This window comes from Lithobates pipiens, unplaced genomic scaffold, assembly GCF_037356315.1.
Source record: "Lithobates pipiens isolate NorthernLeopardFrog02 unplaced genomic scaffold, aLitPip1_a1.2 Scaffold_1, whole genome shotgun sequence".
Taxonomy (NCBI): Eukaryota; Metazoa; Chordata; class Amphibia; order Anura; family Ranidae; genus Lithobates; species Lithobates pipiens.
Genome location: NW_027507685.1, coordinates 84,437,044 through 84,456,634, shown reverse-complemented (window position 1 = coordinate 84,456,634; position 19,591 = coordinate 84,437,044). Strand labels below are relative to the sequence as shown.

The following is a 19,591-nucleotide window of genomic DNA, read 5'->3' as shown; positions in this document are numbered from 1 at the left end:
ATTTGCATTTTACTACTCTCTTATACTCACCTTTTAACACTGGCCTACAGAGTAATTTACTATAGAGTCTGGAAGGAATATGTCTCCTGGTGTGGATCCAGGGGTTGGCACCCCAGGAAGTATGTCATAGGTAGGATCCTTGAATTCCTGCAAATGAGATTGGAAATTAAGCTGGCCTTGGGGTACTATCAAGGGTCAGGTCTCGGCCTTATCAGTATTCTTTCAATGGTCTCTTGCTTCTCACTCTCTGGTATGTCGTTTTATTCAGAGGGTAACGCAGATTAATCCCGCCATCAGGGCACCCCTGAATCCTTGGGATTTGAATTTAGTCTTGTTGGCTTTACAGAAACCACCTTTTGAGCCTATACGGGAAATTCCCTTGGTTCTTTTGAGGAGAAAAATAATCTTTTTGGTTGCCATTTCCTCTGACAGGGTATTGGAATTGGCGGCTCTGTCTTGTAAAGAGCCATATTTGATTATACATAAGGATAAGATGGTATTGCGGCCTCATCCTGAATTCCTACCAAAGGTAGTGACAGGTTTTCATTTAAACCAGGATATTATTCTACCTTCTACCTTCCTTTTTCCCAGAGCCTCGATCCAGGGAAGAGAAGTCACTACATTACCTTGATGTAGTGAGAGCGCTCAAGGTCTATTTAAAAGAGACTGCTCAGATTCGCAAAACAGAGGTCCTAAAAGAGGACAGGCAGCATCAAAATCGACTATTTCCAAATGGTTTCGTCGAGTGATTGTTCAAGCTTATGGTCTTAAAGAGGAGGGCCGGTTTTGAATTTTTTTTTTTTTAAAGTCAGCAGCTGCAAACACTGTAGCTGCTGACTTTTAATAAGTAGACTTGCCTGTCCAGGGCGCCCACGATGTCGGCCGCCCGAGGCTGACCCGTCCCTCGGTCTCGGGTCCCGGTGCCGCCATTTTGGGTAAAGCAAACAGGCAGTGGAGCCTTGCGGCTTCACTGCCCGTTTCCTACTGCGCATGCGCGAGTCGCGCAGCGCTTTGTTAATGGGACGCGCTGTGTTCTGGGACACACAGTTCCCAGAACACAGCGCGACCCATTACCTAGAAGACGCCGCGCGGAGGAGGAAGAGGCAGATTAGGATGATGTGCCTAGCGACAGGCATTTCTGGTAAGTAAAAAAAAGGGGGGGCGTGGCTTGGTGCCGGGACGAGATGGCCACATTCTAAAACCGCTCCGTCCACGGGAGTCCTCAAGCCCTTTCTCTTTGAGCCTACCTTCCGCTAACCATGGGGAAATCCAGGGGACAAGGCTCGATCCCTGAGAGGATCCGACGCCCCGATCGGCCGCGGTATCCTGGAACTTTTCCGGCCCCGCTCACGCGAGGCCGAGGCCTCACTTCAGGCCTACGCAGGGGAGCCTTCCCCCAGCAGGAGCCCGCCGCCCATCGCGCGCTCACACGCGGCGGAAAGTCCACCGGGCAGGAACACCCTCACCATGGCTGACCTTAGGGATGTGGCGGCGGACATTAAAAACTTGCTGACAGCGGTGATCACGGATCTCAGAAGAGACATCCATGCCATGCATGCACGAGTGGCGGAAGTAGAGGAAACAACAGCCCGCCATGACACCGCCATCTTGCAGCTCCAGCAATCCTCCCTATCATACAACACGCAGTTGAGGGATGTCAGCCGTTACATGGAGGACCTGGACAACAGAGGACGCCGCCACAACATCAGGGTAAGAGGCATCCCTGAATCCGTTGAACAGGCACAATTGGCTCAGGTCACCATACAAATATTCAATGATCTGCTAGGCAGACCTTCAGAATCACCTCTTGAGTATGAGAGATTGCACAGGGCCTTGAGACCTAGAGGCAGGGACACTGATCCCCCTAGGGATGTTGTATGTTGCCTTGTGAATTACAGAGTCAAGGAAGACATTCTGAAGAAAGCCAGAGACAGACGCCACCTCCTATACCAGGGTTCTGAAATTAACATTTTTCAGGACTTATCACCTGTAACCCTCCAGAACAGAAGGGACCTACGCCCCCTGCTTGACACCCTTCGCCGTAAAGGTATCCAATATAAATGGAGGTTCCCGTTTGGCTTAACTGCTACAGTGGCAGGTCGCACCGCGATCCTGAGGGTCCCTAAGGAGCTGGCAATGTTCTGCGACACACTTCAGATTCCTCTTGTTGAACTTCCAGACTGGTATAAGGCTTTCCGTTCTACCCAGCTTCAGAGAGCTTCCTCAATGGATACCATTCCTGAAAGGGAGGAATTTCACATCAGGAGACGCAGATCTTCATCACCAAGGCCACCACCGCAAAGGAACTGGGATGACAGATCGTATGCTAGTCCCACTGCCTCCCCCGCTCATAGGCGAGCCAGACCAGACTGTCCTTAATTAATTAATCTCATTTGACTTTCACTTTTCTCAACAGCCATTACAAGAGCTCATACCTGTTCGGCTCCTGCTCCCCCCCCCCCCTTTCCCTATTTTTTTTATTATTATTTATTTATTTTTATGCCTCTCCTGGCCCCCTCACCCATTTTTGTCCCCTCCCCCACCGCGACCCTCTAAACGTTGGCCCACGCATAAGTAGTCATGTGCCTGTGGTGGAGGACGGTTTAGAAACGTACAATCTTGCACACCCTAGCGGTCTTTTGGACTCTAAAACTCCCATGCTCAGTTAAATGAGACTGTATTCTTATATGGCTGCTCTACATATATCAGCAGAGTGGGGTCGTTTCTTTACTTTTCAATTCTGACCTGTTCTGTTCCCCTCCCCCCCCCCCCCCTTTTTTTTTTTTTTTTTTTTTTTTTTTTTTAATATATATGCCTTCTATGTTTGTACATTACTCGGCCTCTTGAGTTTTGAACGGCCGACCCCTACTGGCTAACGCCAGTCTATGCCCTTGTTTTTGCTGGTAAAACTCAGGAAGCGGCTCAAGCTGATGTATCTGCCGAAGAAGCCTACCCCTCTTTTTACCACTTTTTCTTAAGACAGCTTAGTTTGCTATGTTTGCATTTTTTTTTTCTTCAAAGTAGAAAAATGTTGTATGGTCTTATTTGAAGGGTGGGCTTCGGGTCTGATTGTCTTAATGACAAAATAGGCAAGATTATTATTTTGGGGAATCCCCCTGACAAACGTTTGTTGTATACCACTATACTTTTATCTCACATGTTAGGTCTAATGTTGATTAATCACCCTGACCTGTTTCTGTTTTTGCACTCGGGTTACCCTTCCCCTTTACCTTCCTTCCTTAGCCTCATGTTAATTTCATATGCTGTGTTCCTCCGGTGCCTAATTCTTTTTGTTCCCATTGCCTTATTTATTTTAGCAGGCTCCCTCGTGCCTCCTTGGATATATCTGAGGACTCCCGTTGGACTGTTCCCTACCAGGACTTGACCCGGACCACCCTCTACTCCCCCACACAACGGAAGGTATCCCCGTCCGTTGACCACATCCGGAACTCCCGACTCCAGTTGGGGTAAGGTAGCCGGCTACCCAGCCCTCCGGTATTTACTGTTCCCTCTCTTCCCCACCCCCTCCTCTCCTGCCTTCCCACCTTCCCTGACCCCCCCCCCCCCATAGGCTTCCCCCACCTCCTGCATATTTCCCATTCCCTTAACTCTGTTCTCTCCGGTCTCCTCCACACCACATAGAGGCGTGTAAGCCTATACCCCCGCTCTCTTGTCAGCTGTTTACCTTGTTCCCTCACGGTGACGGTATAACTGAGGTTAGAGACCCAACTCTGATCGATTTGCGCTACGTTACCCATCATCCCTTTTTACACCATGCACACTTTGACCACAGATGATCGCCCTGCTACTCTGAAAATAGTATCCCAAAACGCGAAAGGCCTTAATGTGCCTGAAAAGCGCAGCCAAATCTTGAGCCTGATGTCACAGCAAAAGGCAGACATTATCTTTCTTCAAGAAACCCACTTTTGCACTAAACATATACCCAACCTTGTAAGTCGCAAATATCCCACGGTCTATCACTCTACCAACCCTTTGGCAAAAACTAAGGGTGTCTCTATCCTTCTAGCGAAACATATCCCTTGGCAATTGGAGGACTCCCTAATTGACCCGGAAGGGCGATATGTATTCCTGAAAGGGCGTCTTCATAACCTCCCTGTCACCTTGGCAAATATCTATAGGCCCAACACAGCTCAACTAAGCTTTTTTCGCTCAATCGAAGACATTCTAACAAGCTTTGGGAAGGGGCTGATCATCCTTGGTGGGGACTTTAATATAACGCTACAACCCCTTCTAGATTCCTCGTCAGGTACCTCATCCCTCCCCTATCGAAACTTGCGGCAAATTAGAACCCTCTTACAAAACCTCACCCTGCACGACTCCTGGCGTACCTTGCACCCCAATGCCAAAGACTACACCTTCTTCTCGCCTCCACACAATAGGTATTCCCGCTTAGATTACTTATTTGTTTCCCAAGGGGACCTTCCCCTTCTTAGAGCCGCCACGATTGAACCCCTTGTTATAGCTGACCATCACCCTATTTCAATACTACTTACCCTCCCACACCAGAGACAGGCCACAAAGATCTGGCATCTAGACGCCTCTCTACTCTCCTCGGAGGCTGACATTAACCTCATTAATTCTAGCTTGACCCATTTTTTCCGAGAAAATGTAGACCCCCCGATCTCGCCAATAACAACCTGGGAAGCCCACAAGTGCACAATACGGGGGAAGCTTCTTGAACTTTCTGCAATCAGGAAAAGAGCAAATCAAGCTAAAACTTCGGAGTTGATACAGAAAATCCAAAGACTCGAACGGTCCCACAAACATTCGTTAGCTCAGGATACCCTTCAAGATCTGATTGAAACGAGAAAACTTCTTTTAGAGACGTTGAACTATAAAACCCGGCGTAAACTAGTCTTGAGTCAGAAGCTGTTCTACGAACAGAGTAATAAGTGCGGTAGACTTCTAGCCCGTGCCTTACGCACAAGAAATGCCTCCACGAATGTACACACTATAACCGACTCGTCGGGTAAAGCGCATACTTCGTCAGAGGACATAGCTGCCCAGTTCGAAAACTACTACAACGACCTGTATAATTTACCTTCCCATACTGCTTCGAGCTCTACAAAGCGACAAAGGGAGACCCTTATCTCCCAGTTTCTTGATCAGTTTAGTCCCGATAAATTATCCAGAGACCAGGCCTCTGAACTTGACAAATCCATCTCAGAATTGGAATTAAGACAGGCTATCAAACAATTGAAACCGGGTAAGAGTCCAGGCCCTGATGGCTTCTCCGCCCCATACTACAAAACCTTCACGGACGCCCTAGTAACCCCCTTCCTTAGCGCCTTTAACTCCCTAAATAATATGCCTACACCATTCCACAGGCTTTTAGAAGCACATATAACGGTCATCCCCAAGCAAGGTAAAGATGCCTCCTCAGTCGCCAGTTATAGGCCCATCTCGCTACTCAATTCGGACATAAAACTCTTCGCAAAGATTTTGGCTAATCGCTTACTCCCGTTCCTCCCTTCCCTTATAGGTAATTACCAAGTGGGCTTTGTCCCTGGTAGAGAAGCCAGGGACAATACTACCAAGGCCATCAATCTGCACCACTGGCTTACATCCCGAAAACAGAAGGGCTTCTTCCTGTCCCTGGATGCAGAGAAGGCATTTGACAGGCTCGCCTGGGACTACCTGGAGGCGGTACTTCGCCACCTGGGGTTACCCGAAAAAATGCTTAATCTCATCATGTCCCTTTATTCGGTCCCGACTGCTAGTATAAGGGTTAACGGCCGCCTGTCAAATGCCTTCCCCATCCGAAACGGAACGAGACAGGGCTGCCCGCTATCCCCCATTTTATTTATTCTGACGCTGGAACCCCTGCTCAGACGTATTCAAGCAAACAAAAATATTATAGGAATTCCAGTGGCTGGGCGTATCCATAAATTAGCAGCATTCGCAGACGACATTCTGCTTTTTCTCAGTGACCCGTTAGTCACGATTCCAAACCTACTCAAAGATTTTGAAACTTTTGGCCGTATCTCCAATCTCAAAATAAACTTCTCAAAATCCAGCGCCCTGAATGTCACCTTGCCTGGAGAGTTAGTCTCCCAATGCCAAAGCTCATTCCCGTTCTCCTGGCAACGGGAAGCTATAACGTACCTAGGAATCCAACTTCCCACACGCCTTAGCGATCTATTCTCTAGAAATGTTCTCCCCCTCTCGCGTACCATAGCCGAAGACTTACGGAAATGGGACAAATCCCACTTCTCGTGGTTTGGTCGTGCAGCCATTCTCAAAATGAATGTTCTCCCACGAGTTCTCTATCTTCTACAAACTATCCCCATCCAACTACCGCCCTCCTTTTTTCGACTTGTTAAACGCTTATCCACCCAATTTCTGTGGAAACACAGATGCCCTAGGATTAGTTACAATCAGCTCACACTCCCCAAAAGCGCAGGTGGAATCGGCCTCCCAGACCTTAAAAATTATTACTTGTCCTGCCATATGGTCAGAATACTGGACTGGTCCACCCGCAAAGGGGATAAGGACTGGATCCACATAGATAACTCGCTCTCTGCCATACCCATCAAAAACGCCCCGTGGATCCACTCCGCCAATGTTCCCAAAACGCTTAAAGATCACCCCCTTGTAAGTGCTACTCTGAATAATTTCAAAGAAGCTTGCTGTAAATTCAAGCTCTCCTCCACTCCAGCTCCCCTCACACCCATCCGATTCAATCCAGCCTCCCCCCCGGGAATGTCTAATAATTTTCTCAAAGATTGCTGGGTACACCAGGAAGTCCGAGCCCACCACTTCTACAGCAATGAGGGACTTTTGGAATGTAGTGCTCTCCCTACCAAGGATGACTGCCCCCCCTGCCCTAAGTGGACATACTTCCAAATTCGCCACTTCCTTAGAGCGGAAAACGCAGATGGCAAGCTGTCCACACGGCTAACATCATTTGAAAATCTCTGTTCCCAAAACACTCCTCAACGACATTTAATTTCTATAATCTATTCCCTATTCTTTCAGTCTGCCTCCCCGAAGGACTGGAAAGCTTGTCAGGCTTGGGAGAGAGATTTACAAATAAATCTCTCTGAGGAAGATTGGGAAAGAATTTTAATAATCGCACACAAAGGCTCACTGAATGTCCACACCCAAGAAAACAACTTCAAACTTCTATCTAGATGGTATCGGTCGCCTGAGCTGCTACATAAATTTAAACTTGATGCCCCCAACAAATGTTGGAGATGCTTAAATGATGGGGGATCGCTCTTACACATATGGTGGACTTGCCCCAAAATCCAAACCTTTTGGACACGGGTTCATAGAATATCTAGCACCATCACCAGCAGCACGATAGAATATACACCAGTTCGCATGCTTCTCCACCATACCTCTGTCCCCACACGCCTCTACCTGAAATCATTGACCCTACATCTCCTTAACGCCGCCAAGCTCTGCATCCCAATCCATTGGAGCTCCCCCAATATCCCCTCCATTACTGAATGGCTAAACAAGGTAGCGAAAATAGCGGAAATGGAGGAGCTCATCCACATTGCCCGAGACTCCCCACAGAAGTATACGCGGACCTGGGATAAGTGGACACATTTCAGAGATTATGGCTGCCTTTTCTCCTCAAATAGCTCCCACAATTAAGTACGCATCTAGTAAACCCCCATTTGTTTTGCTATACGACCTGGTACTGGCCCAGGTGGTGCAAGTCTTATTTTTATTTTTTTTGCATTTTTCCTCCTTTCCAAGGAACTCGAGCGGACGGCCATACGCACCTATACAACGGTGCATATTTGGTGGAGGAGCCCGGAGAGACGACACCCCTCCTCTCCCATGCCCCTTCCCTATCCCCTATCCCCCCATACCTGTCCCATTCACATCCCCTCCATCTCCTAGTACCCCACAGACCTCCCCCCTGTGGGGAGTTAGCCCAGACACAGACGACTTAGATCTTAGCTCGGCTGACTGGTTCCGTTCAGCCGCTTGTTCTGCCCCACATACCATACTATCGCCCGACATTCTTCCCATTCCCCCCGTGCCTTCACTCATCTTAACAATCCCTTAGGAATACGATAATGCCCACAATCAATGACATACCCCGGCAGCTTCAACTTTGGATTGTGTACAGTACACTTCCCGACCACCTGCAATGGGAACCTATCGGGCCAATCTTCTCGATCCTTCCGCTTACAGTCAATATTGTTTAAGGTGTAGACTGCAATATAAAACAAGATGGGTTCGTGACCACCTCTCAGTTCATATTGTTATCTGTGATCTCAATTTGTACTATGTCTTTCCTTTTTTTAGTACATTCTGTATCGCCTGTTATTGTACTGTTTAAAACTTCAATAAATTCTTTATGGGAAAAAAATAAAAATAAATTATTTTCATTTTATTTATTTTTATGATTTTTTTCAAATTTTTAATGTATTTTCTTTTTTCAGGGTGGCCCTCCACTTTAAGAAGAAAATTTCTCCTTTTTCATGTTAAAGCGCACTCCACCAGGGCTATTAGTGCCTCTTGGGCGGTGCATCACCAGGCCTCTATGGCTCAGATCTGCAAGGCCACAACTTGGTCTTCAGTCCATACATTTACCAGATTCAATCAAATCGATTTTAAAGGTCATGTGGATATTGCCTTTGGTCGTAGTGTACTGCAGACTGCAGTATAAGTCCTCTAGCCTCTTGCCCTAACTTGCCTCTAGCCTCTTGCCCTAACCTTGTTGTGTCTCCCTCCCGTCAGTTGTCATTGCTATGGCACATCCCACATAAAAAACAGCTTACCTGTAAAATCCTTTTCTTTGAAGTACACAGAGTTTCTTTGGTATACACGTATATTGCTTGGCTACAAAACTGAGGGAGGGGTTATATAGGGAGTGCACTTCTTGTCTTAGAGCGTGCCAGTGTCCATCACCTGAAGGTGGCCTATAACCCATGTAACTACTATGGCTCTGTGTCCCCTGATGTACTTCAAAGAAAAAATCCAGTTTTCATGCAATTTTGGGCCGGAGGCATGCGGAGCTCAGTCAGTACATGACTGTTCCTGGCACCGCGCGCATGCACAGTAATATGACACTTTTTGTAGAGAATTCTTAATTTTTCCAAACAATTGTGGGCAAAAAATTGCAACTTCAAAAAACTCACTATGCCTCTTACTAAACACCTTGGACTGTCATCTTTACAAAAAAGGTGTAATTTGGGGGTATTTGTACTGTCCTGACATTTTAGGGCCTCAAGAAATGAGATTGTCAGTCAGCACATTAGGATTGATCAATTTTCAGTAAAACTTAGCTTTTTTTGACCAAAGACATGTAGCACAATACTTTCTGACCTAAATGTATGACAATTTGATTTTATTGGATTTCTTTTAAAAGAGAAAGCAGACAATATTGTTTTCCAAAATGTTTGCTTATATCGCAAATAATAAAAAAAACAAATGGTGAATAAATACCACCAAAAGAGAGCTCTATTTGTGTGAACAAAATTTAATTTGGGTACATTGTAGCACGACTGAGTAATTGTCATTCAAAGTGCGAGAGCAGGGAAAGCTTAGAATTGGTCTGGGAAGGAAGGGGGCAAAAGTGCCTAGTATTGAGGTAGGTAATGTATGGAAGCTACCTAGGTGCAAAATATGCAGGAGAATGAACATATATACTTTGACAGACAAGGACTGAGTATTTGGAATGGGACTATGAAGACTTCTGATCAATGTATTGATTTTACAAATACTATGTTGGATTTTGTCATCTGTTATGGGATCCAATAGATGCTTCTCTCTGGATCAAGCAAAAAGATTCATTCAGAATGGAGGAGTCTGCATTCTAGGCCTGTATCCCTGATTCCACAACAACACTGATACTGTAATTACAATAATAATTATTAGTCATCATCCAACCTAAATTCTATAAACTGATGTCTTTTTGTACCAAAATTCTGGATAGAATCAGGAAGATCTATCATTGCTTCTCTTCGACAAATGGAATGTTTGTCATCCTGTATTAGGGTGCCTACACTCTGGATAAAGGAGCAACAGTGACTCTTTTGGACAGCAGCATTGTCAGTCTGAGGGGAGGGGTAGTGTTTGATGCAAATAAATACTGTAAAATTGAGTCCGAACCTCAGCTAACACTTTATAAAAAGTTACAGCACCAGTTTTTTTTTTTTTTTTTTTAGACAAAGGTTTTGCATAAATAAAAGCTGATCATTTACCCTGTCGGTCGTAAATGGTTTGTCTAAACCTTCTAACTGCTACATCTGCAGGGTAGCTTGTTGTTTAAAAAAAAAATAAGACTTACTGGCAGGACGACCAGGTAAAAATAAATACCACTTTACGTTAAAGTGGATTTTGACACAACTGTGAGTTCCTATTTTTGGACTACAGTACAGGAAACAGCTGGTCCACTTTACCTTACCTGCAGCCACTCATTGCGTCTCATTAAATGGGTGGGGATTATAGGTGTGTGCACTAGGGGCAGCCATAGCAAACTTCTTTGCCAAGGTACAATTATCTTAAGGTAGGCTGCTTATAAGTCATGGTCTATGACATGTTCTTTACTCCAAGTTAAATAATTTAGAGGTAAGTTAAAATTCTCTTTATCTCCAGTAGTTGAACAGCTTCTTTCTGTTGGGATAGTTGGGCTGTAGCCATGGTTTTAGTATTTGATGAGGGATGCTTCCCTTCTCCTGTTTATTACTGCTTGCTACAGCTGAACTCTAGAGCATGTGATGAGGTTTAGTCACTAGAGGGAGCTGATTCCCTTTCTATAGGACCATCACCCAAGGTTTTAGATACCCAGGATGACCACCTTATACATAGGATTCTATGTTAATTATGCATGTCTGTTAGGTCTCTTTACTTTAAATAACAGGCATTATCAAATTTAGAAAAGCAGGAGCAGGCCGACAGACAAATTAAATTGAAAGATTTCTTTTTCTTTAAGGACCCTGCTGAGAAGCCAACAAAGAGAGAAAACCCTCACAAATATCTTCTTTATAAGCCAACGTTCAGTCAGCTTTATACCTTTCTTGCAGCATCTTTCAAGGTGAGTGCACTGGTGTTGGAAAAATATTTGATATTAGGTAGGCTATTGGTAAGTAACATAGGCTTATTCAAGATTGTTACTTTCAATCCTCAGTATGCCTTTTCCTCCTATAAGAATTTGACTAGTAGATGTTTTTCACTACACACTTTATCTTAAAGCGGAGGTCCACCCTAAAGTGGAGTTTCCGCTCATTGGAACCCTCCCCCCCTCCGGTGCCACAATTGGCACCTTTCAGGGGGGAGGGGGGTGCAGGTACCTGTACAGTACAGGTATCTGCACCCACTTCCGGCGTAGATTCTGCAGAAACTACGCCCCTTTCCGCAGAATCTACACCCCTTTCCGAAGGTCCCCCGCTGCCTGCTGGGAAACACACGGATCCCAGAGACAGCGGGGACCATCCTTATTGCGCAGCCCGACTCGCGCATGCGCAGTAGGGAACCGGGAAATTAAGCCGCAAGGCTCCACTTCCTGATTCCCATACCCAAGATGGTGGCGGCAGCACCCGAGAGACGATCGAGAGATCGGCTTCGGGTGCCGACATCACGGGCACGCTGGGCGGGTGTCATTATTTTAAAAGTCAGCAGCTTCAGTATTTGTAGCTGCTGGCTTTAAAAAAAAAAAAAACGGCGGACTCCCGCTATAATTGTTATTTTCTCAATAAGGTAAGGTACATGCTTAGAAGTACAGGTATGGATATACCTGTAAAGCAGCCACCTTGTGTTGTCTGAACGTATAGTGTAGATTTCTCGTCCAGACTATACACAGGACCTTGGCCTCATGTTCACAGTGCCAAACCTCTTCTTGGAATCAAGTCTCATTCCTTGCCATTTTGCTGTCAAATTTTAGAGCCTCAGTAGCCGCCAGCAGGGACAGGGCATTGGCTTTAAGAACATCTGCTGGTTTGTTCTTGGACAGAAGCCATAACGTTTTGAGTATTTCTGAGTCTGTAATCCAGTGGGCTTTAACCTTACAGGAGTTTATGTAAGGGCCGGTTCACACTGCGACGCGAGGCGAGGCGACACGGCTCGCCTCGCCTCGCTCCCGCAAGTCGCCCCCATTCAGTGCTATGGAACCGTTCTGAGAGGAGCGACTCGAGTCGCTCCGACTCAGAAAAAAGGTTCCTGTACTACTTCGGGGCGACTTCGGGGGCGACTTGCATTGACTTCTATGCAGAAGTCCTCTGCAAGTCGCCGCTGAGGTCCGTGCAGGTCGCGGCGAGGCAAGTCGGAGACGCCTCGCCGCGCATCGCTGTGTGAACCGGCCCTTAAGAATACCATGGATATTTTTTGCCTGAGCATTTCATTATTATTGTTACCTTTTATACTTTTTAGACAATGACAGGTGTGAAATATTATATTTGGCTAATTATTCTTTTCATCTGCAGGAGTTGCCAGCAAACAGTGCCCTTTTGATTTACTTGTCTGCAACGGGTGTGTTCCCCACAGGTCGTTCTGACTATGAAGGTAAAAAAAAAGGAATGCACCCTGTTGTTCACAGGGCCTCCGTTTTCTTTATTCCATGCTGTGCAATATATAACTCACTGCTGCCTGCCCTATGTGTACAGGGCTGCTATCTTGAACATTAGCTGTTTGCTGCTTTATGATCCTAACTTTAGTAGTGCAGTTGCTGACATAACATTCATATCTAAACATGACTGCCATTTACCATCCAACTTATTGAATTTCATGAATGCAAAGCTGTTGACCCCGTAAACAGTAATTAGAACAGTTGCACATGTGGAACATGTGGCAGATCTAGTGATAAGTGCATAATTTACTTTATTTTCTAGGTATATATAGAACAATAGTAATTGTCAAGTATACAAGCTATACATCATAAGTTACATCTTTAGTGACAGACCATAATCAAGTAAGGACATACATTTCAAGCTTACTGTAAGACAACTAAAAGGTAGTTTATTGTAAATTGTTGGACAAATGTCACACACAGTAGTGTTAATTTAGGCTTAATGAATCAAAAGCAGTTATGGAAAGTCAGGGGAGCTGGAAATGGCTTTGGTAACACTTGACTTCAAAAATAGAGATGTAGGAAATGGTGGTAAAGTGGTAAGTGGTAAAGTGGTAGAAAGCAGAAGGTGGGTGGGGAGGATAGTTAAGGATTGATAAGCATGACACCATAGTCTTCTTATGAAACTAGAGCTGCTTTTTCCCACCATCATATGCCAGAGCAAGTAGGTGCATAATAGGCTAATGGAGAGTACTCCTTAAAGTGCCACAACTCCCTATTTTTTTTTCCGGTGAATTATTGAAAGAAGCTTGACAACTCAGATCTTTGTATCTAGCTCTACTAGAGGGGAGGTTCGGTTTGTGTCCATTTAAGGGTCACAAGGCACCTTGCCACTGTAAGAAAATGTGTTAACAGAATATTTTGTGTGAACTTTGTTTGGACACTTGTATACAGAAGGAAAAACAATCCACATTAGTGTACCGGTAAGGCTGTCACAAAGGAAATTCTGCACGCACATGACAATTCAAGTTAAAGAGGAACTGCAGTCTGCTCACATAATTTGTAATAAAGGCACCTTAGCAATTCTGAAGCTTTCCTCCAACCACTTTACATATTATTTTATATATACTGTGATTCTGTACTTGCAAAATATGATGCAGAAATCTTCCTCCGCTGAGTCTGGCTGCAACCATTTTAAGCTGCTGCCTGTTCACGTCCTGGATTTATACAGACACACAGAGGCACACCTCCAGCTCTGCAGCTTCCTGACATAGGCCCCTTTCACATGGACGATCCGTTCAGGTCCGTCTGTCAGTTTTTCAGGCAGACCTGAACGGATGCTCCATAGAGCTCTTTGGAGAATCAGATGTCAGCGGTGACATGTCCACTGACATCTGTCCAGCTCCGATCCAAAAAAGTGTGACGAGGGAAAAGCTAATTTTCCATCCATCATCGGATCGGGTGACGACGGACCGCAGTCTCCCATAGGGGAGAGCGAGCTGTGACAGGTCTGTCCCTGCACAGTGTGCAGAGACAGACCTGTCATCTTCCTGCTCAGCGGAGATGCGCCCGGCGATCCCCGCTGTACAAGCAGATATCCACAGGGCAGATCAGCACTGATCCGCCCCATGTGAAACGACCCAAACTCTCACGAAAGTGAGAGAGAGAGATGTGCATGATGTTATAAACCTGGGCTTTGTACCAGACAAGAAACAGGACTGTATAAGTTATTTACTGGCAGAAAAAAAAAAATATTTTACTATTCAAAGTTAAAACCACAAGAGCAGAAGATTTAATGGATGGAAATTTGAAAAAAATTACTGAAGTTCCGCTTTAACATCGGTAAAATCAATATACAGTACACACAGATACACATTTAATGGAGAGGAAAGAACTCTTAAACAGAAGTCTACATACACTTGGTGAGGGATGCTTGCAATTGAAAGAAAATAGTCTTTGTGAGATTAGGCTCATTATTGGGCTTGTTTAAGATACTAAGACCATTCTTATTTATTTTTATTTTTTTTATAAAGTAAAGAATAGCTTGGGGGTGAGGTAGGAGAGACAAATTCAGGGGAGATCAGTTGAAGATCTGTTTGAAGATCAGTTGGGATATGGGACTAGGGCAGTTTAAAAGGGACAAAGGGGTGGAGAAAAGGATATGGGCTACGGAATGGGACAAAAAGATAAAAAAAAAGCATTTGGCTTCTGTAGAAGACATGGATCGAAATCAGTGTTGCCAACCGTCATTTTTACTGGCAGCCAGTAAAAAACAGGCACTTTTCTCCTACCAGTGACAGGAAAAGGTTGCCAGTAACAAAGATGGCTGTGACACTCAATCCGGAACTGCACATACGCAGTTCTGGTCCGAAGCTGGCTGAGACTATTCAAGTGCCTGCTATAGTGTGTTCGGGCCATACCAGCAGGGGGGGGGGGGGGGGGGGGCTTGCGGAGGTAGTGCCTAAGTGTGTAGTTTGATGTCATGGTGTAGGGGAGTTGAGCAAAGTGGCTGGAGCCTCACATGTGGGATGGGAGCAAGCTGGGCGTGGAACTGTCAGTGCTATTTGGACTGAAGGGACCGCCTGGCATGGAGAGAGAATGTCACTGTGACTCGGGAGGGGACATGTTGAGTCAGTGAGGTGTCATAATCTGTGCTGCTGCAAACTGCTGTCAGTGTCACTGTGAGAGTCAGTTTCATGTGTGTGCCCTTTATAATTTCTTGCCCTCCGGAGTCCTGTCCCTGAGCTACAGTGCCTTGCAAAAGTGTTCATACCCCTTCACATTTTCTACATTTTGTCATGTTACAACCAAAAACCTAAATGTATTTTATTCGGATTTTATGTGATAGACCAGCACAAAGTGGCACATAATTGTGAAGTGGAAGGAAAATAATAAATGATTTTCAATTTCTTTTACAAATAAAGTGTGGCGTGCATTTGTATTCAGCCCCCTGAGTCAATACTTTGTAAAACCACCTTTCACTGCAATTACAGCTACAAGTCTTTATGGGTATGTCTTTACCAGCTTTGCACATCTAGAGTGACATTTTTGCCCATTATTCTTTGCAAAATAGCTCAAGCTCTGTCAGATTGGATGGAGAGCATCTGTGAACAGCAATTTTCAAGTTTTGCCACAGATTCTCAATTGGATTTAGGTCTGGACTTTGACTGGGCCATTCTACCACAAGAATATGCTGTGATCTAAACCATTCTATCGTAGCTTTGGGTACAAATGTATGCCACTCTTTTCAGATATTTATTTGTAAAAAAAAAAAAAAAAATGAAAACTATTTTCTCTTTCGTTCATTGATGGACACAGCCCCATTAATCTTGACCGTAGGGTTATTATGCCACCTTCAGGAGAGGACAAGGCAGAACATGTAATCCATGTGAAAAACAACAGAACTGTACTGTTCCGCCCAGGGGGGGGGGGGGTCCCTCTGACTATAACCTCTCAGCCTGCTTACTGCAGCTCAGTTTTTTTTCTGCCTAGTGAAGGAGAAGGACCTAGGCTCCCTGCCGGGACCATCGGTCCTGGGGATTTTTTTCTGGATTTTGTCTTTTGTGCAAGATATTTATCTTGTGATCTTCAATCAACAGCCGGCTGGGTGACAGGCTGGATGATACAGATCCTTGCAGTCACCCCAGCCTGACCTGTAAGTGTGTGCAGGCCCTAGCTATGCGCTGGGTCGGCCGCGACATGCCCCTCAGGCTCCAGAAGCGGACGGTGAGCTATATGCTCCGGGGCACACATATGACCGGACTACGGATGTCTTTACCACAGTGTGCCGTTGCCAGCAGCCACCCCGTACTGCTCGGGTGTGGGTCTCTGATGGAATGCCTCCAGCTCGTCTGGACGGTAAGTACAGCTCTCCCTGCCTCAGCAGGACAGAGCAGCTGGGCATTCCCTGGGAGGTCAATTAGGGGGTCCCTCTTCTCCCTTTCTTCTCTCCCTGTCCCTGTATTCACTCCCCCCTGTGGGGGATGCTGCATGACTGGGCTGTAGTGCGGTGTATGTGCCTGGGCTGGGGGTCCTCCGGGGTGGCTCTGATCCTTGACTGGGGGCTGCGCTGGCTGTCTGTGTCCATGTGCTGTCATCTGTCTCTCTGCTGGTGTCTGTGGGCTCTGCATGTGCTGCCACCATATTGCTGTCTGCCGCCATTTTCTGTATAGTCTCTATGTACAGCTTGATTGACTGTCATTTTCTCTTAGCCTCTGTGAGAAACATGGTCATTGGCCATTTTCTCAGAGCTTGGCGGTCATTTTCCCTGTGTTTACTATACTAGGACAGCCAGCGGCCATTTTCTTGTAGCCTCAGCGTGGTGTTTCTCCGCAGCGCTGGTTCCTGTGCCTTGGAACAGCGCGTTTTTGTTCCTGGATACTTGTGAGTTCACACAGGACACATTGATCAGTGACAGCACAGCACTTGGTCAGGGTGGTGAGTCCTGTGGTGGGGCCCCTCAGTCTGATAGCAGCTAGGAGGGTGGGATTGAGTACCTTGTCCTAAATCCCCAAGGGTGGCAGACAGGGTGGGTCAGAATATTATCAGAAGCTGGCCTTTCTTCCCCAGATCTCCCTGCAATTGCAACCAGCTCGCCTGCAAACAGTGCAGTGCCTTTGGACCCTTTGTCGGAGGTCCTTGAAATGTTCGTTGCCAGGGTGGATGCGGTGTGCGGGCGCAGGGGGGGGTAAAAAACGGCCCCTGACCCCACCCCCTCCTTCGGGGAGAGCTCTGATTCACACTCGGGCCCCACTGTGACTGATGGCCCCTGTTCTGGTGTGCCAGAGGACGCTGATCAGGACCGATCAGACAGTGAGGATGATTCCGTGTCCAGGTCCGCACAGGAATAAGCGCTAGTTGGAGCACTTATCACTGCTGTGCGTGATACCCTGAAAATACAAGATGCAGCAGGATCCTCTGCTGAGGTGGCGGTCCCTTTTGGGTCCCATAAGCCAGCCTGTACACCTAAGGGTCCTTTCACACGGGGCGGATCAGTGATGATCCGCCCCGTGGATATCTGCTTGCACAGCGGGGATCACCGGAGCGATCTCTGCTGAGCAGGCAGAGGACAGGTCCGTCTCTGCACACTGCGCAGGGACGGACTTGTCACAGCACCACTCTCCCCTATGGGAGATCGGGTGACGATGAACCGCAGTGTTTTCCTCCGTCACACTTTTTCGGATCGGAGCGGCTCGGATGTCAGCGGACATGTCACCGCTGACATCCGACGCTCCATACAGCTCTACGGAGCATCCGTTCAGATCTGCCTGAAAAACTAACAGGCGGACCTGAACGGATCGTCCATGTGAAAGGACCCTAAGGTGTTTCCGTATCTGACTTATTTTGATAAATTCATATACAAGAAATGGGGAAGCCCACAACAGATCTTTTCGGTCCCAAAAAGAATGGCAGTGCAGTACCCCTTTGAAGAGAGCCTCCTTAAAAAATGGTCAGCCCCCCAGTATCCAGGTTAAACAAAGTAACGACGATCCCGGTAGAAGGGGCTCCTGCATTTAAGGGCCCTACTGACAGGAGGGCCGAGGCAGTGGCCCGGTCCATGTTTACGGTAGTGTGGTCAGCAATACGACCAGTACTGGCCATGACATTAGTGTCGCAGATCCTTACTGAGTGGGCAAAACTACTGCACCGTGAATTGGAGAAGCAGCAGTCTCCTCCTGTCTGCATAGAGCTAGCAGACCAGCTGGTGCACAACCTTAAATATGTCTGTGATGCGGCCCTGGATACACTTCCCCTGCTCTCCAGAGCATCAGTATCAGCAGTGGTGCTGCGGCACCGGATCTGGCTGAAATGCTGGTCTGTGGACCAGGCATCTAAAAAAAAAAGCCTTGCCCTTCCTTGGTGAGCGGCTATTTGGAGCTTCGCTGGATGACATTATTAAGAATGTCACAGGTGGGAAGAGCACATTGCTCCCACAGTCCAGGAAGGGTAAGGAGCCACGCCGCAGGCAAGGGTCCTCCTTTTCCACTCAAAAGAGGCTTTTCTCTTATATTCAGCGACCGACGCAGCTCCTCTCTGTAATTAAATGGATTTTTTTTGCCTGCCATTAGAAGAACGAGGCAAAAAATTGTAACACAGTACACATAACTTTAGTCCCACCCCGGGGGGGCGGAACCTGTGCTAACAACCCTCCCTGCTCCCAGGCAGAACTCAGCACGTCAACAAGCAGTATAACGTAGAGAAAAGGAGGGATGGGTGCTGTGTCGGTCGGTGAATTACAGAGAAAAGTATTTTACGGTGAGTACAAAAATCCTATTTTTCGGACACCTGGGATTTCAGGTAAGGAATCCCAGTCTGACAGGGCGACTGCTGAGGGACAAAAGCGTCCCTGGCCTTGCAAGCCTGTGAGCAAAAGTATTACTACGTGAAGGTTTGCCTCCACTCGACACATGGGTGGGGGGTCGCCTTTGGGAGTTTGCACCTTGGTGGGCTCTCGGCTGCTCGACCAATGGGTTTGCAAACTGATTTCATCGGGCTACAAGATAGAGTTCCTATCTTGGCCACCAAGATAAAAGTTCCCTCCAGCATAACCTTACTCCCGGCTCTCCGGGAGGCCCTGTTTGGGGCAGTAAGGGACCTGCTCAGCCGCTGGGTGATGGTGCCTGTTTCAAAACCGGAAAGGTTTAAAGGATATTACTCCAATCTGTTTGTAGTCCCCAAAAAAGGGGGGTTACGTCCAATCCTGGACCTAAAAGCTCTCAAATGCTTTGTGAAGGTACAAAGGTTCAGAATGGAAGAAGTTCACTCCGTTATTGCTGCACTCCATCAGGGGGGGACACCCTGGCGTCTTTGGACATCCAGGAAGCATACTTGCATATACCCATATGCCCCAGGCATCAGAGGTTTCTGCGATTTGCAGAGGAGAAGAACACTACCAGTTTGTGGCTCTTCCCTTTCGCCTGGATTCAGCACCCTGAGTCTTTACCAAAGTGTTGGCTCCAATTTTGGCAGTTGCGACAACGTGGGATCGCAATCATGGGTTACCTGGACGATCTCCTCCTGAGAGCTGCTTACGCCTCAGAATTAAGGGAGGATGTGGTGATCACCATGCAAACTCTGCAGGAATTTGGGTGGGTGTTGAAC

At 46.7% G+C, this 19,591-nt stretch overlaps 1 protein-coding gene across 5 annotated transcripts in view; it reads left to right on the top strand.

Annotated features, from left to right (window-relative positions):
• The window catches only part of SCAI (suppressor of cancer cell invasion), a 1,638,004-nt gene that overhangs the window by 1,025,104 nt on the left and 593,309 nt on the right, over positions 1 to 19,591 (top strand). For all 5 annotated transcript variants that reach the window (XM_077463762.1, XM_077463684.1, XM_077463531.1 and 2 more), the window contains 2 exons: positions 10,922 to 11,023; positions 12,408 to 12,486. In XM_077463762.1, coding sequence (XP_077319888.1) covers positions 10,922 to 11,023; positions 12,408 to 12,486 — 181 coding nt within the window. The remainder of the gene's footprint in view (positions 1 to 10,921; positions 11,024 to 12,407; positions 12,487 to 19,591) is intronic.